The sequence below is a fragment of the Brachyhypopomus gauderio genome, unplaced genomic scaffold, assembly GCF_052324685.1.
Source record: "Brachyhypopomus gauderio isolate BG-103 unplaced genomic scaffold, BGAUD_0.2 sc62, whole genome shotgun sequence".
NCBI classification, from domain to species: Eukaryota; Metazoa; Chordata; class Actinopteri; order Gymnotiformes; family Hypopomidae; genus Brachyhypopomus; species Brachyhypopomus gauderio.
The window spans coordinates 2,218,015-2,243,471 of NW_027506883.1; the positions used below are offsets into that span (position 1 = coordinate 2,218,015).

Below are 25,457 nucleotides of genomic sequence, written 5' to 3' on the forward strand. Positions count from 1 at the left end.
AGGAACAATTGAATCAATTGATTGCTAATTCTTGTTTGTGGAGAATATACAATACATACCCAACATAGCCTTCAGATGGTGACACGTCTCTCGGTGTCTGAACAGAGGTTTCTGTCACAAACCAGAAACAGATCATCGCAGGTCTTTGCTCCGTCAACATCTAACCCTAGCTTTAATATTTTCCAAAAACAGAGAGCTGTAAACGGATTAACTACTGCTGCACCTCTCCAAACTTTGCATGCCTCAAACTGCTGATAAAAGGCAGAATTTCATGGCACAGCGTCATTTTGAAAGCACAGTTAAATGTTTAATGTGATTAGGCTAAGTGGGTAACCTACTTTAGCATCCAGCCTCCTGTCCCGTCCTACCCAGAATGAAAGGAAAATCCCGTGACAAAGAAATCAATACCGAGCCATATGAATCTACCACAAAAGCCTTTTCCCTATTTCCAGCATCTCTTTATAGCCAAATAAAGATATATCTACAAATAAATGAAACAAGCTATATGCTACAATTTTCACAGCACCAAAATAAAACCGCATGATATAAATGGAGCGTCACACATAAAATCATGTAATATAAAAATATTGAAACCTTTATTTCATTCATGATGCCAGTTTCATAGAGACAAAATGTGAGCATTTTAATAATGTAAACAAATAGAATATCACCTTGAGATGCTAGAAGCAATGAAAAAGAACAATCCAATTATTTAGGCTTTAATCCAGTAATCCCACAGGTCACTTAGATGAATGATAAGTGCAGCAAAATACCATAAAATGCTTATATTTAGATTATGTGATGCTGGGCTACCATTATTTCTCAACGCTAAATTACCAATTATCATGTATGTTTCAAACAATCCCTGTGAACAATACAGATAAAACGTACCCAATGAACCATATGAATAAAGCCAAGATCTAATGGTACCCAAATGATGGTAAAGCCATGAAAGGTTTTATAATGATAATAATATTACAATTAAATTCCTTTATTGTTTTCAAATCTAAAAACCCAATACCCATGTTTGGTAGTTATAATTAAGCACAATCAACAGAATAGTCAAAGAAAGGTTGCCATTTTTTCTTGTATTCTACAAAACAGCACAACCAGGTTTGCATTAGATAAGCTCATTGCAGTATTGGACAAGAACTCTTCAATCTTTGGGTCAGTCAGGAAATTGGCACAATTAAATCCACACTGAAGCATCTCTGGCAGTGTAGTGGTGGTTTACATCTGAAACCTCCAAACTGTCATGTAAAAACCTGCCTTCGGTTAAAACCGTTGGCCAAGTGCATCATGGGAGATCTAAGAATCTAATACGTTTCCTCCTTCACCCTCCTCGGTCTTCTGAGACAGCAGGAATGACTCCCACACTGCCAGACACTGTAAGAGAGAACACACATTCAGAATGATACCAGCATTCTCCTCACATTACCCACTCTCTGTCCAGTCCGCATTTATAGATTTTAGTCTGGTTTATGATTTTCGCCCATTAATAAAGGCCTTCTAAATAATGAAATGCTATTTAAAGCTGCCAAGAGGACCAAGACACAGTGCGGATGGTTGGAACAGGCCTGCGTGTTATTTAGGTGGCACTAGCCGGGCCTGAGATGACTGACCTCATTCTCAAGCTTGACAAGTTTCCCTCCCCAACACCCCCCCCCCCCCCCCCACCCCACCCCACCCCACCCTCTTCAGACACTCCACACACCCCTCTCAGCCCACACACGCTTGCCTGGCACTCGAGAGCGTGTCATGGTTGCCATACCAGAGGCAGGATCACTGTGGTTGACTGCCCGTCAAAAGCACTTAGGCAGGATGACACTTCAGCACGGGACGAAAGCGAGCTGCGACCTTTTCAAAGTGCTTCAACAACAGCATGAGAATGAGTGCTAGATGAACACCAATAAACAGCTGCCAAATTACTGCCAAGGTATGTCTGCTACATTCCACCGAGGATGGAGTACATAAAATAGCCAGTTTCAGGTAAACAACATTGTGTGAACTCATACAGGTGGTAGGGCTCACCAGTATGACCAGTAACAGTGGTCAGGTGTGACTGGTAGAGACCCGGAGGAGTGTGAAGGGGACTGTGTAGACAAGCTCCTCCCTGCTCTGACCTGCTCATGGCCAGCACGAGCTGAACCTGGATGTGTGAAGGAGATGGCGTACATTCGGCCTGGAAGGAAAGACTGTCAAAGACATGTTGTCTTTGACCTCTCCAACATTGCAGACCCAGTCTTACAGCCAGTCACACCCTGAACAAGTGACAGTGAGTGGGCCAATCACAGCCAAAGAAGACATCTGTGGAACTTTCTGCTCCTATATAGGAAGATGAAAGCAGAAAATCTCCTGATTTATCAGTGTTTTCTCATCATAAAACTATTCCAATCGAGTGGAAAATTAAACTTGAAGTGTACCACATACTGAAAGTCAATTTCTTTAAATGGAATTGACCATTTCTAAAGACCCAGACTGGCATATTTTGGGACACAATGGCTGGCACTAAAGTGATTCCCCCTCTCCAAGGCAAGAGTGCAGGAGGGAAGTGGGGGCGTGTGGGGGGGGGGGGGGGGGGGGGGGGCAGTGAGGACATGCCCAGGGTCACAGGTAGTCTACTCAGCTACCATGATGGCAGGGGACAGGTGTGGACAGGTATGGCGGGGGAGGACGTTGTGGTCACAAAACATTACTGAGAAGAGGCCGCTGTTCAAGATCAGCCGTGTCAAAGCATGCGGTAGCGAGGAGGTGAAACAAACTTCTCCGCACAGCACTGTCAGCAATGGCCCTGGTGCCGGGGAGAACAAGGCTGAGTGCTGAACTCAGAAGGGAACCATCTGCTGCAGAGGGCTGCTATGGTGAATAATTTAAAGCCTACCACAAACCCCTGCTGTGTCCTGTGCCTGAACAAGGACGAGGGGAAACCTCAGAAACGCTCTCCTCTCCGGAAATTCATACGAAATTAAATCCAAATTTAACGACGGGACGCTCGTCTTCCCCATCTTTGAGCAACATCCTTGTTGCTATGGCGTCTCCATGGCAATTGTCTGAACTTGCCACCTTACAGTGTATGGCTGATGTGCCCACTGTGAAGTATAGACTAGCATGCAAATGTGTCTCAGTGTCTCCGTGTCAGCTCCTGCCATAAAACAGGTGTGTCCCGGAGGTCTTCACGCCCCCCCCCCCCCCCCACCCCCCCCCCCCCCCCCCCCCCCCCCCCCCCGGTTTATATTCAAATCAACATGTTCCTGTTTACAGTGGATGAAGAAAACCACTCAACCTTTATAGATTATGTATTTGCTGTTTCTTCATTTTAGCAAAACATAAGGTAGAAAAATGAGAATCCATCTAGAATACAATGACAATACACCTCTAGCCCATTATCATGGCTCGCTTTTAAGCGCAGGACTTGTGCTAGCCGGGTATTTTTGGTGGACCCCTAACAGCCCACAGAACCTTGACATGTGCGAGACTCCCAGCATCACGGCTGTGTCTGAAACGTTTCCACCAGCACTCACAGCCATGAATCTACCATGTCAGAATGAGAATGCTTCCTGCAGCGGTTGTAATGCCAAAGAAACAGCATCCTCTCTACCACTCTCTGTATCTCTGTCTTCTAACCATGCAGTAACAGACAGACAGATAAAAAATTAAGTACTTAGTACACAAGGTTTCTACAGAAGCTAAATGTTTTGGAAAGGGGTATCGTCTACATTTGTTAATTGCCACATCTACATTTAATTACGGTATGTCACATTATGTCCTGGTATTTTCAGATACATCCTGCCTGGGCTGTATCTACTCCCACATATTGACTTCCTTCTAGTTTCTGGCCACAAGGGGAGCAGTGGAGCAGCTTCCTCCACATCCTGTTGACCCCCAGTGTCTCGTCCCCTCGTCTCACCTTATTGTGGTCATTGTGACGTGCGTTAATCATTCAGTGGGCCTGGAACTGCCACATTACCTGCATACTGAGAGCAGAGCTTTCTCGTATTAACACACGGTAAGGTGGTCTCGCGTGGGCTCCCAGAGGCTGCTCCTCTGACCTGTCTCCACTCGTTAAGACCTCCACCCTGCCCCTCCGTCCCCTCCTCCATTCCTCCTCTCACTCACCGGTGCGTTCGTGCGCCTAGCTTGTAGCGGATATTAAACAAAAATGGAGGCGGAGCCTTGGGCTTGAAATAACAGCACTGTAACATGAGGAATGGACTCCAAACCTTGCAGGGGCTTCCTTGGCCAGGAACCTGCCAGGAACCTGCAGTAGATGGATCAACAATAACTGAACATGGGCAGCAATAAGTAAACCTCTGCTCTTCCCTCTCCCCTGTGGGCACGCCGGCCTACAGCAAGCCGCTACCCACAATTCAACAGAGCCCAGAGGAAGAACGCATGGACGCAGCAGGGCGGACACTCTTCCGATTGGACGTCCTCTGCGGCCCTTTCCTTGCGTGCCATTGGCTGTTGATAATGCTGCCGTCCTTCCTGCCTCCTTTCCAAGCAGGTCTTTAGGAAATCAGTCTGATCCATCCAGGACCAGAGCATCAGCAGCTGTCTGTTCTGGACTGGGCCACGAGCGCTTGGGGGGGGGGGGGGGGGGGGGGGGGGGGGGGGGGGGGGGGCGCATGTCTAGTGGCATCCATCACAATACCTCAACCTTCCAGATGGAAACATCAGCCATCTTTATAGCCCGAGAGCCCATTACTCATAGCAAGCTGTCAGCGGGTATAAATATGAAGTACTACTGCCCTCTACTGGCAAATGCCCAACGCACAGATGTGGATGTCTGCAGGCAGAATATCCATCACACTCTCTGTAAACAATCCAAATCTTTAATGTGGCAGCAAACAATGTTGTCTGCTAGTCGTTATATATATTTATAGATATTTGACCTTGATCAAACAATTCATGCTTTTATTGCATTTCTATCATGATGTTCCATCCACCAATTTAAAGCTTTCCCCCTTGTTGTTTCTGCATCAACAATGTGTGCCAAACTGACTTAGATTTACTGACACAGGACAGTAAATCTACCATGGACACACACACACACACACACACACACACACACACACACACACACACACACACACACACACACACACACACACACACACACACTCTTATTTCAGATGGTCGTCCCCATCACTCACCTTCTCGTAGTAGTCCACGTTCTTCTCTGCGGTGCGGGTGAAGGCTGATCTCAGGTCAGTCCTCATCCTCGCCTGCCAGCGGCTCCAGTCCGCCTTCAATGCATTGTTGGCCCACTCCAGCCGATCCTCCAGCTTATCAATCTCGTACTTCATCTGCCACACACACGCACACACACACACACACACACACACACACACACACACACACCTCACTCTCACCGTTCCTACAAAATGGTCAAAGTATAGGTCAAAACAAAACCAAACAAAACCCTTTGGAGGATTCCTTTCACTAGCAAGACACTAGAAATGTGGACATTTTTACTCTGTATTGAAACCCAAGCATGTGACCTTGCTACGCTGCACTCAGTATTAACTGTAATGAAGCAAACGGCCAGATCTGATGAACTTGCACACACAGCATTCCTCTCAGTAATTATGGTGATACCCAGATTGGCACATTCTGCGTTGCCTATATAAGTACACGGTGCCTCTGATGCTTAACCAGTGACACACCTGCGTCCGGCAGCATCTCCCAGTGATAACGCTTCACCCTCTACAATATACAACACTACACAGCATGATTAACTGTGTAGTGTATAGGTGCACATTCATATCTGAACCTAGATCAGTCGCCTCTGTTTGGACAGTGAACTTTCTGGGGTCGCTGTACAACGGGTCTCTTGATACCACATCGCCATCGATCCGAGCACCTCATCAAGACGGTCCCTAACGACCTGTCTGTATCAGATGGCTTGCTTTCTGAGCAAGAGCTCCCTTGGGTTCAATTGGCTTCCAATAACACATGCAAAGTGTCACCGTCCACGCATGTGAGCACAGGTCGACATGATTAGCAAACACACCAATCGGCGGCCGGCGTTGTCGGAGACATGCGGAGAGGTGCGGGCGTTAGATTAGCGAGATGAGACGGAGAAGAGCGTTGGACAATCATCCACTCAGCAACAGCTGAGCTGACAGAGACTGAGCACTGGGTGTTCATTGCCATCTCCACCCGGGTCCCCTCTGGGTGTGGGTGTGTGTGTGTGTGTGTGTGTGTACGGGCTCTGATTCCGTGAGGCTATTTTGTTGAATGGGAGTAGGTTTGAGAGAGTGGGGTGATACTCAGGGGGGGAGGAGAATTGGTGCGACGCTGATGTGATCTGTAACGGTCTACAGCTGCGTCTCCCCGGTGACAAGCAGGACAGATCGTTAGTTACACTGATCTGTCCTCACTCCCATTAAGAGAGGAACAGACAGAGATTAATCCACACACACACACACACACACACACACACACACACACACTACTTTGTACACACACACTTTGTCATTAGAATCAAATGAACTAGACCTACATTTCATCAATAAAACAGGCTCCAACACACAAGTAAAGAATCACAGAAAGAACAGAAATGAAAAGAGCAGAAATAATAGAAATAGGAGCTCATTACAAAGAATCACAGGAGTCTAATAACTGAAACCTTGTATATAAAATCCCTCAGCGTATTAATATCTTTTTAAAATATGCTTTTCCATACACTTACTGACCTTTACCGCCATCTACTGGACCAAATGTTATATCACACATCATTTCAATGTAGGACATGGGGCACAGTAAACGTCTCCTCTAATACTGCTCCTGGTGCAGTGTTCTAGCTCGTGTGCAATGGCAAATGACTCGACATGTTCTGAGAAAGGTCAGAGACAACAGAGTTGATTCACACAGCACGAAGATACACATCTAGGACTGTGGCAAGCAGTCTGTCCTCCACAGGAGCAGAGCGTTCGGGGGGGGGGGAGTCAGACACGTTTCGAAGAGCGCGTGTCCTTCTACGTCCCCCGGCAGGGGTCGGGCGTTAACGTGCGGCCGTGCGAGAGCGTGAGACAGCGTGCCGTCTGCGAGCCTAAATCGTGCTCAGCGAGGAGCTGGTAGCATTTCGGATTCTCCTCGTCTCACACGGAAACCGGTTCAGATTTCCCAGAGCGTCGTGTCGCATCAAGAGTGCAGTCTGTTGAAATTCCAGACCGTCTACGAAATGTTACCAGCTCAAAGCAACGATGCTCACGAAACACAGCTGAAAAAGCAGCGCGGGGGGTAGCAGGAGCCGGGCCTCCCTACGGTCAGGACAGCAGTACCTCTTTCATCTCTCCTTTAAGCTTCTGCTGTCTCTCCTGTCTGACCTCGTCTGGGTCTCTGCCCACCAGGCTGTCCCATGCTAAACTCAGGACCTTTGACTCCTTCATGGACACAACCAATACAGGAGGACACGTCATATGCAACGCAGATGCAAACACAGTAGTAAAACATACTGCAGCACTTACTATAGCGAACCGACTCTGCAGCAAATAAAGCAGTGGCATAGCGGAAGTTGTGTCCATCATGTGATGAGAAACATAAGAAGCAGGCAAATGTTTTTGCTACTTCTGAGTTATACAAACAAGCCACAGTGACATTTTGCATATAAGAATGCAGAACATTTGCATAGGGTTACATTCAAATTAAAACAGGGTTATATGAGGATCACCACCATATCCCACATTCATTAATAAACCCTGCTGTGTAGTTTTCCACGAGGTTCTGCGCTAGGGCTGCATTTAACACCCCAGCTCGGACTCATTTGCCTGGAGCCCAGGAACAGGTAGAACTGCATTCAAAAACAGACCATTGAAAAGCAGACCATAAAAAAGAGAGAAAAAAGAATCCATCCATTTCACAAGAGCCGTACAGCACAGAGGAAGTCAACAGGAACGGTGCTCACCGGCTGTAATTAAATTCTCTGGAGAAAGGTTATTGCTAAGCTGGGGTTTGGTGGCGAGGGGGGGGGGGGGGCACTGCAACCTTCAAGCTCTTCTCTAAAAGGACTCGGCCCAATAAAGCGCCCCCCCCCGCCGGATCTTCCTTGTACCGTGACATTTGATGGAATTGATGTAAAAAGTCAAAAGCCCACGAGATGTAAGCATGACATGATTAGCGCGGGCTGTATTCAGCCGTGTTTACCGTGTTCTAGCGGAGGTGAATTCAGGCACGTGGGGATGATTTCTGCTTTTCATGAGATATTTTATATAATCTCACCACATTCCTCTTTAGGCTTAAAATGGATTGCCTTCAAATGAAAGCAGACATGGCCGCCAAAGCAAGGCTTTATTACTAATAATCTTTGGGAAATTGCAGGAGAGTGCTGGGCTGGTGAGAACGGGTCACTCACGGCGTCGCTGTCTGCCTCCGTCTTCCTGCTTGCCAGAGTTTCAGTCTTTCCCTCCAACTCCGCCTGGATGTTGTCTCGTCTCCGGAGAACTGCCTGCATATGACAAACAGCGGGATCAATGCCCCTTAATGAAACATAGGCCTGGATAAAATACATAATAAGCCTTGGTAAAACACAATGCACACTACCAGTATATTGATCCCAGTATTGAACCAAAGTTTACGCTTCAGGTTACAGCACAAATGAGATGAAATGTTAGCAAGAGTCAGCAGAGTCAAACACAAATGAAAGATGATTTTTTTTTACACACACCAAACGAGTACTCTTACTTTCAAATGGTAATCTCAGGGGAAAAAAAGGGGGTGGGAAAAAAAACCAGCACAAAGCCTACGATTAGTGTCGAGCAAAGAGAAACGCTTGTTTTCTGTTACAGCCCTTCTACAAAGCCATCAGTTATCGGCTATTTACTTAAGCGGGCTGTCCTGGCCGTGCTCACCTTGAGAGTGTCTGTACAGAGCACATACTCGTGCAGGGTTGGGACCAAGCCATCGCTGAGCTGCAAGACCTGCTCCTCAGTCTCCCGGTAACACCTGTCTAGGGAGCTGGCCATCATCTTCAACGGCTCCGACAGCTCCTCCTCGATGTCCGACCACGAGGCGTAGATGGGTGCTCCTTCCTTGAGTTCCTCCAGGTACTCTGGACACACAGCGGTCTGGTAAGCCCACACTACCCCTAACGCCCCACCTGGCTGCTCTGTGCATCACAACATGGTAGTGGTGTTCAGTGGTAGGTGTTCAGTGCATACCCTTATGTTCTTTGATGATCCTTTGGGTGACTTTGTCCAAAGAGGTCATCTTCAGACTGAAGGCCTCCACGTAGTCCTGGATGGCGGTGAACTCCTCTGGACGGGTCCGGACCCCACGAACAGAGGCTGCTACCGACCGCATCGTGTCCCCTAACCGGCTGAGGAATCCAGGCCCTTGTTTCTTATGCGTGCCCAGCTCCTGCAGACAGGACCAGCATGAAGCAGGACGGTGTAAGTGCTGCACATGAACTGAGATTGTACAACCAAGCCTGCGACAGAAAATTATTCTAGGAAGTAACTGCATTGCACTAAAGTAAAAGATGTAGAGGTAGTCAAAACCGCAGTGAACTTCACAAGGTTTCCAGATAGGTCATTTAATTTTTATTAGCTGGTTTGTTGAAAGTTATGTGACTAAATTCTCTTTTGCAGGTATTAATAAAAAATTGTGCTTGAAATTCCCATATAGGTGATGTACAGGAGGACTTGGCAGAGTTAAAGTTAGAGAAGTCAAGGTTTCCATTACTGCCATGACAAATAGGTAGTATCCTGGCCATCATTAAAATGATCATGTAGTCTTAAACGTAAAAAAAATATCTTTAGTGTCAGTAATGGACTTTGTAAGGTACAGACCGTTTGATAATATAGGTGTATCCAAATTTGCAAATAATTGGGTATGGTGACAACTTTCTTGTGACTTAAATAGTAAGAACAATAACCTATAGGATGATGCAAAGACCAGATTTCTTCTAAAGGATCTTTCACTATTCTCCTATAGATGAGGCAAAAACATTTAATACGTGAGATATATGACCAGCCAGATAACTGTAGTAGCTACTACCACAACCACTCAGTTTGTACTACATGTAACTAGCACAAAATGATCAATTGTTACCACTCATTTCTCCTGATGCTGCAAGAACTGTTATGTATTGTAGAACTGTGATTTGTAGGTCTTTAAACTATACAAACCAAAGCGAGGCTTTACGATCGACGTGTTGAACACCTTCGCACCGTACGCTTAAGGATTCGTCACGTCCAGTGGAAAAGAATTTTAATGCTAATTGGTAGTATTAATGACATATTGGTTTGCATTGCCTGTTGTTGCTATGGCAGCCATGAGGGTAGGAAACTCAAAGAAAGAGAAATGATCTCCACTCGCAGAACTTTTGAACTCCATGGAATCATGGAATGAATGTTAAGATTTAAACATCTACTTTTTCTGCTGGTTTTACGTCCTAGAACTTCAGAAACACTTTGCTTGCACAGCTGATGAAGGACCTCTGACTGAAACATGCCGTTTCTCTGGAAACTGAGTACTTTACTGCAACCACCAAAATTATATATATATATATAGACACAATCAAAGAGAATCAAAGATCTCATTTATTCTCATCTCAAATAAACTCAAGTGTTCTCAATTCAAGAGGGTCTGAGAATGCCCATATGAAGAGGTTGGCTGTGGATATTCTGAAGGTAAATAATGAATGCTCATATTAGGATGAGCAGGTTTGTGTTTCAAGGTGTGAATGTGTCTACCATCTTCAGAGAGGAAATGCTGTATTTCTTGTGTGTGTGTGTGTGTGTGTGTGTGTGTGTGTGTGTGTGTGTGTGTGTATTTAAACCTAACCTCTGCTGTAAGAAAGATCTTGAAATCCTCACTGCACGAGAGAATGGGATGGTCAGCGATCCGGTTGAGGAACCTGTGGAGAGCTCTCTTCCGCGTCTCCACGAAGTCATCACTGAACCTCTCCACCATTCCCTTCATCACAAATTTCTCCGGTAGTGGCTAGAGCACAACAAGAAAGCGGGTGTTCTGCGTCGCACGAGAGTGACCCACTCACAAGGCCCTGCGGGTTTCCTAATGCACAATTAACTCGTAGAAGTAGATCATATTAAATAAACTCTCAAATCAAGGCCTTTGTGAAATGTTTTCAGGCGTGAACAAATCTAGTGGTAAAAACTTTCAAATCTACCCCATGTCAAATCTCAGCACAGCTTCATGTCTACAGCATGGCAGTGTGGACAGGAGGTAAACATTACCTACATGAACAATGAGGGTGGGATTAGCCTCCTCTAGCTTGCCTTTTAACCACAGGAAGTCTTGGTAGCGCCTGCGAACTTCGTACTCACTTGCGTCAAACTCGCTGCGACTGGTCTGGAGTCAGAGAGGGGGGCACGCAGGTTTTCAAGCACATAAACACCAATCACGGTACACATGGCATCGATCCGAGAACAAACACTCATAATGGGAACGTGGTTCTTGGCGTACCTTCGTTAAAACCCGGTACGTGATATAAGTCTCAATGGTAGTCACGTGGCTCTCGGGATTATCGACCATGACAAAAATGTCTTTGGCGTCAGGTGAGTCTTCCTCCTCCTCAAACTTGTACTGGTTGAGCATGGAGCCGGGGGAAGTTGGAATAGAGGCATTACTTCCATCCATGAAGGCTGGCTCCTACGATGGAACAAAGACATCTTCAAAAATGTCCATATGGACACCAAGCAGCTTCTCCTCTGTCCAATTCAGACTGGACATAGACACAGGAAAGACAGCACGTGATTCATGATTCAACTCAACAAAGGTTGAAGGTGTATCTGAAGAATGTGTGTCCATAACAGGTCAGTGATTAGTGTTTATTATTTATTATTAATATAAATAAATAAATATTATTATTTCAGTATAGTGTCTGATTCGAGCTTTTTTTACTAAAAGCACCACATAACTAACCACGTAGTAAAGGCCTGCCACACAATAAAACCGGCTGTTGTCAGCAGAAATTTCAGCTGATGTTAAACATCAACCGAACATGAATAACATGTTGTTCCGTTTCCACATTTCTGTTCTAATCCAACATGTTTATTAAAGGTAGTTCTGTCACCCTGTTCCCTTAGGTCGGCGTAGACCTTCAGCGACCTGCGAGAGTCCTCCTACCCTACCGTGCTGTGAGAAGATAGCTACCTAGGTTCTGTGAGGTTAGGCTCTCCGTGACACCACCTGATTTCTGACCTTTGAAACATAGTACGAAGCAACAAAAAGAGCCCAAAGTGCTCGTACTTTGTGGTACTTTCTCTCCGTTTGTGGAGTAATTGCGGTATACTGTGTGCCAACGACAGCAGAGCGAGGGAACAGTCAGGCGTTGCCTGCGTTTAGGTTGGACACTCAACCCAACTGTGCTGTAATTGTTTTGCAAATCTTCTGTCAGCAACAATACCTCAATGAAACAAAGTTGTAGTTTCGTCAACACTACGTGTCAGTGTCCACGACCAGGCCACGTAGTAACTACCACATTAACTCCCCCGTGTCTCCCCCTTCAGTCCCGCACAAGTTGGAGCTTTTCTAACATTACCTTACTGAAAACCTCCAGGTCGTCGTCCTCGTCTAGATCCAACATTCGTTCGGCGAGGTCCTCCGGGTTTGTAGCAGTGGGGGTATTATTATCGCCAACAGCCCCACTCATGATGGCTCCAATCGATTCTTCTCCTTCCCAGTGGAGCTTGAATTCATGAGTTGAGTTTTCCGCAAAAGTCTGAAAGTCGGGCAGACGCGGAGAGACACTTTACTGCGCAGAAACGGAAACATGGTGTAACACGGTGTTGAGGAACAAACGAGCGGCGGCCCAAAACGCCACAAACGCCACAAACGCGAACCAAAGAGTCTGAGGTGAACGAGTTCACTTCACACACACCGAGGAACAATATTCCACACAGTAAAAACTACAAAGTAAATGACATGTACCGAATGTTTCATGTGTTTTCAGTGCTTACTCGGGACAGGCCGGACTTTTACAGAACTTCCATTTAGTTACACATCACGCCCTATATACACCGTATCCTCAAAGCGAGATGGTTTAAATAATAGTGTTGGGCTAAACTTATTTCTCTCACGGTGATACATTTTAAATATAGATTATTTTCTTCTATTTCAGAGTTGTTGAGATGCTTTATGCCTTTCACACCGTTGGTGGGAGGATGTTTTTTATTGTTGGATTATGTTAACAACGTGTGTTATACAAGCCTTTGTTTTTTTTTCTGAATTAACCATTATTAGTAGCCTAACAGGGTTACTTGACATTTTGTTTTATGCAGATTATTGTTCGTGTATGCACATATGCAGATGAACCACATTACCAATAGATGTCACTGTAACACAGATAAAGGTAAAACAGCAATATCTTGAATTACGTTTCATATGACTTGTCTGTTTTTTCCGTCTGTCTATCTACAGTCATTGAAAGAAAGATTTATACGAGATTAACATTAACATATACGTTTTAAAACAGGTTTTGGACTGTTTGGACAGCTCAAACTAAATTAAAATGATTCCACTTTACATTGTTATTAGGCACTGCATATAGACACCTTCATTAATTGATTCTCTAATCTGAACTATTCACTTAAATATTCACTGATATTATAGAATACATTGAAAGACTAAGATGCTTTATGTAGTCACCATATAACATTAACTGTTATATTGATGGATTGCATTGTGATGGAATATTAAAATTATGTTCTTTAGTTATGTACATGTAATGTAAATTTCATTATCATTTCAAAGATTCTTTATACTCATAAACATCATAAGAAGCCCTCTGATACTTTTAGGGTACAGTGACTCTCAGTTCCAACTGAAACTTCCCCAAATGAGAAGTCCTTGAAATGTTGCCACTACCACACAGGTTGCATAACCTTTTGCACAAAGAAAGAGGAGCATATCCTTCAACCATTCAGATTAGGCAGTATTAGAATAATTCTACAAAGGTCAGTTCTTTACTATGTTCTACCCAGACTGGTACAGCACCGAATGCAGAAAAGGTCACAGGCTCCACAATCATATTATCTTGCTGCCTTTTGATATCATTTGTCTGTAAGATTGATTTTAAACTGATGTTGGACCTCTCTCTTCTTGTGTATCGCGTCTAATGGCTGAGTGTCCTGTGTGGTGCTCTTCAGACGCGCGTGTTTATGGTGGTTCTAGAGTGAGACCTCAGTGTGTAGTGGTTTGATGGAGTGCCAGCATTAGCCTCGCCTGTTCAATACAGGCCATTAATTGCTCCTTAATTGTACAAAATGTGAGTGATAAACAGCATCTTGGCAGAAGTCAAAGTGGGCATTTAAAACTAAACTTGAGTTGATCTTGTGCTTTGCTAACCTTGTGTAATTCTGCTAAATATCTCTAAATTGTTGGATCTTGTAAATGGGGAGGAAACAAAAAAACTTCTGTTGCTGAACACCTGCCTGTGTACCACATGTTTCAGCCTCTGAGTAGCGTTTACAGTAACCACAGAGGCAGCTCCTGTTATCAGGGAGGTTGCGTGGTCTCATGTTCTTGATGCTTGTCTCTCCCCACTGAGCTGCTCTGCATGTGGAATGAGTTTCCTGCCTTGATTTGGACCAGGGCTGTGCCTTCATGTGTCTGCTATAACTACACAGAGAAGACCCAGCCATATGAACATATAACCCAAGGGGATTGTACTTTATTCATCCGGGCCTTGGGTGCGAGCAGGTTTGAGCGAGCGAGGAAGAGGAGGAAGAGGAGTCGTCGTCCCTGGCGGCAGCAACACGGAGATGCTGGCTCACCGCTCCACCGCGTGGCCCCGTCCCAGATCTGTGCCGGCACAGTTCCACCCAGCGCTGGACTCGCATCCGTGGTGCTTAATAATTAGATCAGCGTTATACAACAACAATGGCTCACATAGATCAGCTCCTTTCAAATTACATTTGCTTCCTGTCAGGGCCATTAGAGTGGTCCACCAGACCATCTTCAGAGAGTTCCTCGTCGCTGCTGCTGGAGAGTGCTGAGGCTGACTTGAGTGGGAGGGGCTCCAGATGGTTCCGCCCCAAACATGGCCGAGTACCCCCCCCCCGCCCGCAGCGTGCAGCCTGTGGGGTCTGGCACAGACGGTGCAGGGTCTACAGTTCCTTGTGATGCGGTGAGTTTTGTACCCTGCATGAAGCCTGTAAAACGGCAAATGAAGACGATTCGGAGCCACCTGGAGTGAGTGCAGAAGTGAACAATTAAAAATCAATTTGCTGTCAAAAAAGCTATGCTTTCTAATTAAAGCCACATGCGGACGAGCGTCTCTCTCAGCTGGCGGATGCAGTCGTGAAGCACACATTTATTTATTTTCTTCCCCCCCAGACGTGCACTCTGGTTATTATATCTCTTTTAATGATTTCTTCATTCTTTTTTTTTTCTTTGAGATTTGGAGCGTTCAGATGGGGACCATTATATAGGGTTTCATATGGACGTAATCATGCACCTAAATGCATTTTAAATGTGTCTGCTGTTGGATTCCTACCAGGTGTCCGATCCAGCAAGCAGGGCTTGATTATCACCATCATTAGAAGCTTGTACACGTCATATTAATGATCACTCGTTACACCACTGTTGCTCTCTGGCTGGGGTTTTTTTTTTAAAGCTAGCACCTTATTCTGTCTTCAGAGTATTTCTCTCAGGAGAACTGAATGAAGATGACCCTGCATGCTCCATCAGTGTTACCATGGTCTCTGAAGGTTTGCTAATGACCTAAGCGCTTATCGCGTGTGCATTGGGGCTGTTGTGTAGAGCTGGGACTGAAACAGTGGTGAAGGATCTACCCTCATTCTTCAGTGCAGGGTGTAAAACAAAAAGGTCAAGCAGGTTATTATTTTTCCCCCAATACCCCAAAGAAAGAAATCCCATGTTGAATTTAGAGAACTCTATGATTTATAGCAGTCAAAGGCAATCAAGGCCGTGTGCTGAAATTCCGGCTCTTAGTGAGACATTTGGATGAATTCTCAGTCACAGCGCAGACGTTTTGTGTTTTGTTGCACACATGCAGCTCTTTAAGACGAGACAGTTCCACAGTGTTTGGTGTGACACACGTGCCCTTCTCACGGGCGCTCTGGGCTGCGTGCACGCACGCAGGGTTCTACAACACGACTATACAACTGTCTTAATGACACTGACAGCAGTGGCACTCGCCGTTACCCCCGTTCTGCTCCCAAATGTCCCGCAACAACCTGCTTTAATGGCATCCTCTAATTAGAATAATAATGATTATCTTGAACTTTCAGTATGTGGACCTCTAACCTGTGAAATCTAATTAAGTCTCCTCCACAAACAAATAAAAAAGCATTACTAATCAATCAGCCAGAAATAAGATAAATTGGAATAGAGAGGCGCGTGATTGCAGGCTGAGCCGGTGAGATAAGGAGAGGGAGGAACACGCACAAGTGTGTTCAGTGGAATTCCAAATCACCGGCCTGCACACGTGCCAAACAGCAGGTGTGGCCACTACTGCTGCTGGAACCCATTCATTCTTTATTATTTTATTATTTATTTGGTGCTCTGTAAACATCATGGAACGAAATATTCTCACAGAAGCTGTTACAACATTTAATTTTTGGCCCTTTAAACAGACAACTCGTATATATACATATATATATAAAATGCACACAGATTAAAAAAATTATCAAATGTTTCATAAAAATGATGCTGGAGATTGTTTTAGACCCAGAGTGCTGATTGGCTGAGCCAGAGTGTTCTCTAGTTTCCTCGGGGAACTTGCACGGCTGACAGACGGCTGGGTTCACACAGAGAGCGGCTAGGCAACAGGAGGGGGGGGGGGGGTGCTGGGGGGGGCCGCATGACAGCAGCTCACACACAAGGCGCAGCTGACTTGATTTCAATAATTAGGCTCATGGCTACACTGTCGGTTCCTAGACCTTATGTCGACACCTCCTCCTCCTCCTCAGCACTCATCTCTCACTCTGTTTCACTTCAATATGTTTTATTAATAGCAGCAAAAGGTCTCCTCAGGTAATCAGGACAGGTACTGGATTCATAATGTACAACATTAATGTTATACGTTAAAGAATGAAGGAATTTGTCAGTATGTGCACTTGCATTCAGAGCTTATCATTTTTGTTAAACTAATCAAAGGTAAATGATTCAAGTAAACGAGTTTGGATAATTTCAAGAACTTGGGCCTGAATTTAGGTTTTTACATAAAGTCTTACATTTATTTTTTTCGCTCTTAAGTGTACTCTTCTGATGCTATTAAACAAAAAGTGTGGAGTTTGGAGTTTATATCACAACGTTATCAACAGATCAGTAGCAACAGAATACAACAGACCCCCCCCCCCCCCACCACCACCCAACATGGACCAGTCATGGTGGCTCCTCTGTCTTTACGTCCTTCTTCTTCATCCTCCTCTCTTCCTATATCCCTATTCCAGTGCCACTCACCCCCTTTGCTGTCTCATGATTGGCCATTAGCCCCTTTCTTGTTTATCCTGCCGTGGTTTGAAATGCGTCTTGTTCCTACACTTCTCCACACTTCTCCTCTAATCAGCCCATATCTCACCCCGTCTCTCCCATCTCTCATGGAGCTCCTTCTGTATGCTTTACTCTGCCCCTATCATCCTCGATCCTGTCTCGCTGTCTCATTATCTCTCTTCTCTCCCTCCACACTCTCCACCCCCCCCCCCCCCCCAGCTCTCTGCCTCCAGATACATTATGTAGATTAAACATTGCACAGCCGCACACTGGAGTATCTATGACTACAGCACTTTGTTTTCCTAAATAATTAACAAGGCCGGTGTTGATTTACCATCTAATGTAATACTTCCACATCATTCTATGGAAGAGATAGACATCTGGCTCCCGCCCACGTCTTGATGGGCCCCCAGAAGCCTCCAGTGTGAATCTGGAACATTAAAATTTAAAGCCGTGCATAGGTACCAACCACAGCACAGCCTTCTCAACAAACAGAGCAAATTGGGTGGCATTAGACACAGAGAGAGTACCTTCGGCAGCACAATGATAACACTCTTGTCTCTTTTTAATGAGGCGGTTGTAGGAAAAATAACCGCAACTGTAATTTGGAAGCTTCTTCTTCTTTTCTTTTCTTTTTTTTTTTTTTTCGGTACCTCATTTTCTCTGAGGTATTGATTTAAACTCTGGCTCTGTAATTAGCGTCCCCTTGGAAGTTGGCATGTCGTTTTAGTTATGTTAATCTGCCCGGATAGTGTGACCCCAGCATACCCACTGGGGCTCCCTACCGGTCTTCCACTGCTAAACATGCTACCTGCTTCCCAATTACTCCAGCCGTGTGAGCCTGTAGCGCGCGGCTCTGAGCTCCTAGCTCCTAGCTCATAATGTGTAGACCTGTTTTTTTTAATGGGAACTAAACAAACATGCACACAGGAAAAGGTCTCATTTAATCAGCTTACCCTTTGCTTTGGTGCTGCGTGACAGAATGTCTCTAGGAAGAACCGGGCCCTGCCACGGGTCATTTCCTTGAACCTTCACTGACGGCTGTAATGACTCGCCATCACCTCCCATTCTTTACGTGGTCCTCACACTCACATCCAGCAGAGGATTCCAGCCTTAATCCAAGCCAGACCTGAACGCAGAAAGGCCAGTGCTTGTTTGTATAAAATTTGCCTTGTTAAAAAAAAAATCATAATTTTGTGTGATATCAGTGTCGATGCTGTGAGATTTTGAATGTTATTTTGAAACTAACAGCGTGTTCGACTGCACGCTCGGACAGCTCGCGAACCAGAAGTCTTCGTGTCTGTTCCTATTTCTTTTCTTGCCACACATCCACACGGGAATATTGGTTATTCAGGAATTGGGAGAAAAGAAAATGCCCCGAGGCCATTTTTGCCCCTCCTGTTTTGCTTTGGTCTCCTGGCAGGGCCTGAGTGGTCCGAAGAGTGTTGTCTGGGAGGATATGAAGTTTTGAAGTGGCACATTGATTCTGAAGCTTCAAAGACATCCGTTGTAGAGCCACAAAGCCATTACCCGGGCTACCTGCTTGCTCTTAATGCAAATAAGGGCCAGCATTGTTAGACCACATCATAGCGGCCCGTTCTTTCAATTCCCTCTCATCAAAAAGCAATGAGAGTGGATCCAACATCATTATTGAGCATTTGTTTGTGCACGAGCGCTCGCATGTGCACCTCGGCCGCGTCGGAGACCGAGAGCACGAACGTGTGTGATCACGTGTGGCTGTGGCTGGGGTGCAATCTCGGCCAGCGCGTCTGCCTGTGCCCCTGTGTGTGTGTGTGTGTGTGTGTGTGTGTGTGTGTGTGTGTGTGTGTGTGTGTGTGTGTGTGTGCTTCTGTGAATGTCTGAAGGTGAGAACACATCAGTAGGGCTTTTAGGATGAGGACAATAGGATCTCGTTCCTGCTGCTATAGGCTCACGTGCGGCAGATCAAGAGCAGAGTCAGACTGTACGGATGATGATCAGGACGCTGGTGTTACCCCACCACCCCCAGCTGATGAATGGAGGGCCCTCCTCTACACCCACTGTCACATCACCACCACTCCCTAATTAGGCCTGCTTTCCCTATTAAAGAGCTTGTGCACGCTAAACACCACTCCTGTTTATTGCAATTAGTTTACCCATTAACTTGCACTTCATAACAATGGGGCTGTCTTGGGTGGAAATGAGTTCAGCACTATGTGCATTATGTATGAGGAAGTGTGTGTGTGTGTGTGTGTGTGTGTGTGTGTGTGTGTGTGTGTGTGTGTGTGTGTTTTGGAGGGGGGGGGTTGATTGTTGAAGAGTGTTTGGCAGGCCCTCTGAGAACATCGGCCCATCCAAAGTGAACGCTATCCTCCTGACGTCCCCCTGACGTCCTGTAAATGCTCTTACACCCGGTGCAAGCGCAAACAGAGAGTCTGGGGTGTATTGGGCGTTTGTGATGGACTGTGTGGGTGATCTAAAGGACGGTCCCTCCCCCTACATGCAGGGGAATATGAACCCATGACACTGCTTTATTGTGTGTGCTCCGTAAAGAGGTTCAATGGCTCAATATGTCTCTGCGCACATTTACTAGTCTCATAATGCTCTGGCGAGGTGTAATGAGGCCGGTGAGATGTGGTACGGAGCTGTGTGAGGTAATGTTTGGGTCAGTGTTTCTCTTAAGGCTTGAGCTCATAGTGCTGTGAATCATATCCAGGTCAGTGGGGCATCACAAGTCACTACACCATATCTCAGCCATGATATCATTTCCTTTCCACTAAATGGAGCCCAATGAGTTGTATTATAGCCCAGTAATGTCGGCACAGATTTGAAAACAGTCTGGAATGTTCTCTCTCTGCTCTTCAAATCCATAAAGTTCTTGATCTTGAATTTTGAATACATTATATAATCAACCTTGAGATAAAGTGCAAATGAGCTATTGGACTATTAGACTAGATTAGATATTAGCTATTAAGACAATATATGGAGAAAAAAGCTCTATTTTAATTTTTAAATCTTTTTAATTGAATCCTGGGTCCATGATCCTGCACCATGATGCCCATGTGTCCTCTCTTCTTCTACTCCTCCATGTCTCCTCTCTTCTTCTACTCCTCCATGTCTCCTCTCTTCTTCTACTCCTCCATGTCTCCTCTCTTCTTCTCCTCTATGTCTCCTCTCTTCTTTTCCTCCATCTCTCCTCTCTTCTTCTCCTCCATGTCTCCTCTCTTCTCCTCCTCCATCTCTCCTCTCTTCTTCTCCTCCATCTCTCCTCTTCTTCTACTCCTCCATGTCTCCTCTCTTCTCCTCCTCCATATCTTCTCTCTTCTTCTCCTCCATCTCTCCTCTCTTCTTCTCCTCCATCTCTCCTCTCTTCTTATCCTCTATGTCTTCTCTCTTCTTCTCCTCCATCTCTCCTCTCTTCTTCTCCTCCATCTCTCCTCTCTTCTTCTACTCTGGCCAAAGCATTTACAGTCCGTCCTAGTAGCTGCACTCTTTTCCTTTTCTATCATCAGTCCCATCACATTTCTATAAGCTGTTGTGATATAGCCTCTCTTTCTCTTCTTCTCCATCACTCTGTCTCTCTCTCTCTCTCTCTCTCTCTCTCTCTCTCTCACTCTCTCCCTGTCTCTGAGGATACCTGCTCTACCAGCAGCATGTCTGATTCCCAGGTATATCTAAAAAAATGAAATGCATGAATACAAATTGAAGGACTGACCTGGAAGTTGGACTTTTTGATATAACTTCTCTCTCTCTCCCTCTCCTCCCTCTCTCTCATCTCTCATCTCTCTCTCTCTCTCTCTCTCTCTCTCTCTCTCTCTCTCTCTCTCATCTCCCTCTCTGTATCCTCCCTCTCTCTCTCCCTCTCTCTCTCCCTCTCTCTCTCTCTCATCTCCCTCTCTGTATCCTCCCTCTCTCTCTCTCTCTCTCTCTCTCTCTCTCTCTCTCTCTCTCTCTCTATCTTCCTCTGCTGTTCCACTGGTTTTATCAGTTCTTCTCCAGCTTCTGTGTTCCGGTCCAGTGTGTCGGGTGGACAGGGTGCTGAAGCATTTAGAAAGTGCTACTGAGCCTGGGCATGCAGAAGTGGCCTGTGTGTGTGTGTGTGTGTGTGTGTGTGTGTGTGTGTGTGTGTGTGTGTGTGGTGGGGGGTGGGGGGTGGGGTCCTCTCCTCCTGTGTCCCGCAGCCCTGTGTCCCGCATGGCCCCGGGAGTAATCAGCTGTGCTGAGCGTGCCCTGGTCCCTGGCTGAGAGACCTCGTCTTCCTCCAGATTAGATTTGCACCACAGCACTAATGATTTTCTTTTCACATTCCTGTTGTAATGCGAAACCCCTTTATTCTAATCATTCCCTGAAAAAGGAGCAGTCACAGTTTGTGCTAAAATGCACTCTGGAGTAAAGGAAATACTCTCATGGCTGACAGATATTAATGACAGCAACCTTGTTCACTCTTCAATTTGGCTCATGATTAAAAATACATTGAGGCACCTGAATAAATAATTCAAGCTTAATGCTGAGTATGAGGGGAGGGAGGAAAAACTGTTTTTTTTTCAAATTCCCGGGGTGTCCTGCACTGAAAAGTGTTTTCTTGCAGGGTGTGTTCACGAGCTCCCTCGAGTACCTGGGGTGATTTCACATAACTACACCCCTGCTACACCAACTATGCAGGTCCATGTCACACGAGGAGGTCGAAATCGGTCCACACGTTTGGCCTCACAGGCGTGGGGCGTACGTCTTTATTATCACATCCTCTGATGGCACTTCAGGTCCACGGTGCTGACGGCTGTGCTGCAGGTGTCTGTGCTGGACCCAATTGGCCACAGCAGAATGTTTTACAGCACAGAGTCTCCTTCTTTGTCTCGACTTTCTCATGTCTTCATGTCTCAGCTGAACTGTAGTCTCCGCTCATCTTTCATACACTGCTCCAAGGCCTTCGTTTCTGAATCAAATCAAATCAAATATATTTGTATAGCGCTTTTCACAACACATGTTGTCACAAAGCGCTTGCTTTGTACACTCTGTGGTCTTGAAAGAATAGAAATAAAACCAGGAAATCAGGATCTGTATGTACCTATGTGGTTGACATATAGTTAAGCTCTGTAATGTGTGTGTGTGTGTGTGTGTGTGTGTGTGTGTGTGTGTGTGTGTGTGTGTGTGTGTGTGTGTGTGTGTGTGTGTGTGTGTGTGTGTGTGTGTTTTCTGGGTCAATATACAAAATCTATAGATATGCTTTACTCTGAGATTTGAATACGGATGCCTAAGTGTGCTTGAAATGTTATGACAGAGCTACACAGAACTACCACACACAGCAGTATCACAGCACCACCCAACAGTACAGAGGCTTCTAGCTCAAGCACTCGCAAGTTAATGAATGCAATGAACACATGAGATCTGGGGGAACACACACACACACACACACACACTGCGGTTTGTTGGGTGTGTAGGAGTTGGGAGAGGGGAGAGGATGTAGCCACCTGGATGTAGCCATCACTACAGTATGGGGCTGTGAGGAGAGACATATTAGCCCCCTGTAGAGCAAACATCACTCTGAATCCACCGGCGAAGGTTTTAATTGTAATGGAAATGAAGTTTGTGCACGTGAGGCACGGCGGAGTGCTGGCCAGCAGCTGGGGTGATGGCATTGTACTCCTGACAGACCTCCTGACGAGTTAATGTGTGCTTCCCACCGCAGCAGCCCCACACACACACACACACACACACACACACACACACACACACACACACACACACACACACACACACACACACACACACACAGGCTGCTAGGGAGTGCACACACACACACAGGCTGCTAGGGAGTGCCTCTGATTCTGACACTACTCTGTTACCTCTGATACCAACACAAACACTCTCGTTCTCTTGACTGTTAAGCATTTCACACCCTGTACAGACTACATGCATTCCTTCCCCTCGGTGCGTGGTGTTGGGTGGTGTTGGGTGTTGGGTGATGGGTGGTGATGGGTGGTGTTGGGTGATGGGTGGTGTTGGGTGGTGGTGTTGGGTGATGGTGATGGGTGGTGTTGGGTGATGGGTGGTGTTGGGTGATGTTGTGTGATGGGTGGTGTTGGGTGGTGTTGGGTGATGGTGTTGGGTGGTGTTGGGTGATGGGTGGTGTTGGGTGATGGGTGGTGTTGGGTGATGGGTGTTGGGTGGTGTTGGGTGGTGTTGGATGATGGGTGTTGGGTGGTGTTGGGTGATGGGTGGTGTTGGGTGTTGGGTGGTGTTGGGTGTTGGGTGGTGTTGGGTGATGGGTGTTGGGTGGTGTTGGGTGATGGGTGGTGATGGGTGGTGTTGGTTGATGGGTGGTGTTGGGTGATGGGTGGTGTTGGGTGGTGTTGGGTGATGGGTGGTGTTGGGTGATGGGTGGTGTTGGGTGGTGTTGGATGATGGGTGATGGGTGGTGTTGGGTGGTGTTGGGTGATGGGTGTTGGGTGTTGGGTGGTGTTGGGTGATGGGTGGTGATGGGTGATGGGTGGTGTTGGGTGGTGTTGGGTGGTGTTGGGTGATGGGTGGTGTTGGGTGATGGGTGGTGTTGGGTGGTGTTGGGTGATGGGTGATGGGTGGTGTTGGGTGATGGGTGGTGTTGGGTGATGGGTGGTGTTGGGTGGTGATGGGTGGTGTTGGGTGTTGGGTGGTGTTGGGTGATGGGTGGTGTTGTCTGAAGGGCCGTATTGTGGCGGTCACGCCCTCGTCACCCTGCACTGTTGTCTAACCTGCTACTTACTGTATTGTACTGAGGTCCAGCATGTGGGCAGGACAATCACATTAGGCATTATGGTGAGCACAAAAGGCTAACAATAATCAATGTGGGACACAGAGGAGAGCTGAGATATCACTCATTATAAGCTACTCAGAGCTGGGCTGTGTCACTGTCTCCCCAGAGACAGCCAATAATCAAACAGCAGGCAGACCTGCGACCAATCAGCATAGCAGACCGCACCCTGGCGTTTACACTCTGGACGCTGGATTTGAAAATGTGGCAGGATTCCTTTCGTAGATTTTATCAATCCACACACGGAGCAACTTCTGGTAATTTAGGACCGTTGCATGTGTGCACAAGGGTAATCTTGGTTTTGCTTCTCTTCTTCCTCGTTGAACGTGGCGTGCAGGTTCCTCCTGGCCCGACTGTAGCGGCGATGCCTTTGGCAGGAAGCGGTTGAAGCGGCGATGTCTTCACACGAGGCTTCAGCGAATCCCGCCTGCTGAATCTTTTCAACAGAGCCTCTGCTACCCTTCGCTCTCATTGCCTGGAACTGGAGGAGACCAGACAATATCAGGGGATTAGCGCTGACCTTTGTAGTTCTGACATTCACCAATTTTACTTAATTAACGCCAAGCAGCCTGCCTCTGACCTTTTGTCATGCGAGCTGTCACTGGAAACCTTTCTGTTGACTTGAATGGGAATGCTATTTGCTGAAATAATCAGTGGTGGACCGGCCTGCGGAGTGTGGCGGGCGAGGCCCACACAATGGGCTGTGACGATTATGAGCAACTCATTCACGTGACGCCACAGGGAGTCACAGTGCTGACAAATATCATCTCCCCTCATTAGTCATTATACTCATCTGAGTGGAGGGATGGCGTGAATATTTACCTATGGCGTCACGTCTCCAGGATGACTGCGAACAACACGACTGGTGGAGACTATCTGTGTGTGTGTGTGTGTGTGTGTGTGTGTGTGTGTGTGTGTGTGTGTGTGTGTGTGTGTGTGTGTGTTGTGTGGGTGTGTGTGTGTTGGTGGGTGTTCATGTGTGAGATGATCATCAGAAATCATAGGACACGAGTCTTTTCTTTGCTGCCCTGCCCTGGACACGGAGGGACTCGTCCCCAAACGTGACCGACGTCCTGTGCAGCGGGACGTCAATTAAGACTTTGTTAAGTACAGTTCAAAATCGCCAATCACGGCGCCATTGTTCGTAGAGCTGCCCGATTGTGGAGGCGTTTCTGGGCTTTGGTTGGGATGGCACGGAGGCACAGCGCTCGGCTGGCTAATGTACTGTGTAAGCAAGGGAAATGGCATTGTTGGGGAGAGCTCATGT

General features: G+C 46.4%; 1 protein-coding gene and 1 long non-coding RNA gene across 4 annotated transcripts; one reads left to right on the top strand and one right to left on the bottom strand.

Moving 5' to 3' along the window:
* Positions 1-569: 569 nt before the first annotated feature.
* Positions 570-12,914, bottom strand: snx7 (sorting nexin 7). 2 transcript variants are annotated; one of them, XM_076988460.1, is made up of 11 exons: positions 12,898-12,914; positions 12,509-12,688; positions 11,431-11,616; positions 11,206-11,316; positions 10,789-10,947; positions 9,162-9,360; positions 8,853-9,052; positions 8,357-8,449; positions 7,287-7,388; positions 5,154-5,306; positions 570-1,386 (listed from the first exon to the last, which is right to left on the bottom strand). In XM_076988460.1, exons 1-11 carry the CDS (start codon positions 12,907-12,909, stop codon positions 1,309-1,311), a joined length of 1,473 nt encoding a protein of 490 aa, XP_076844575.1. In that variant the 5' UTR covers positions 12,910-12,914; the 3' UTR covers positions 570-1,308. The 2 variants fall into 2 exon arrangements, with proteins under 2 accessions (XP_076844575.1, XP_076844577.1); XM_076988462.1 differs by lacking the exons at positions 7,287-7,388; positions 12,898-12,914 and having other exon boundaries at positions 12,509-12,642.
* Positions 11,612-25,099, top strand: LOC143489429 (uncharacterized). 2 transcript variants are annotated; one of them, XR_013124675.1, is made up of 3 exons: positions 11,612-11,780; positions 12,054-13,318; positions 24,528-25,099. It is a non-coding gene; the product is annotated as an uncharacterized LOC143489429 (long non-coding RNA). The 2 variants fall into 2 exon arrangements; XR_013124676.1 differs by lacking the exon at positions 24,528-25,099 and adding an exon at positions 14,668-15,021.
* Positions 25,100-25,457: the final 358 nt, after the last annotated feature.

What these genes read in the sequence shown, in the direction of transcription:
- snx7 (XM_076988460.1), bottom strand. An exon ending in ATCCCACCCTCATTGTTCAT is followed by an intron (nt 10,948 to 11,205) that starts GTAGGTAATGTT and finishes GTTGTGCTCTAG; the next exon opens with CCACTACCGGAGAAATTTGT. An exon ending in TCTGTACAGACACTCTCAAG is followed by an intron (nt 8,450 to 8,852) that starts GTGAGCACGGCC and finishes TGTCATATGCAG; the next exon opens with GCAGTTCTCCGGAGACGAGA.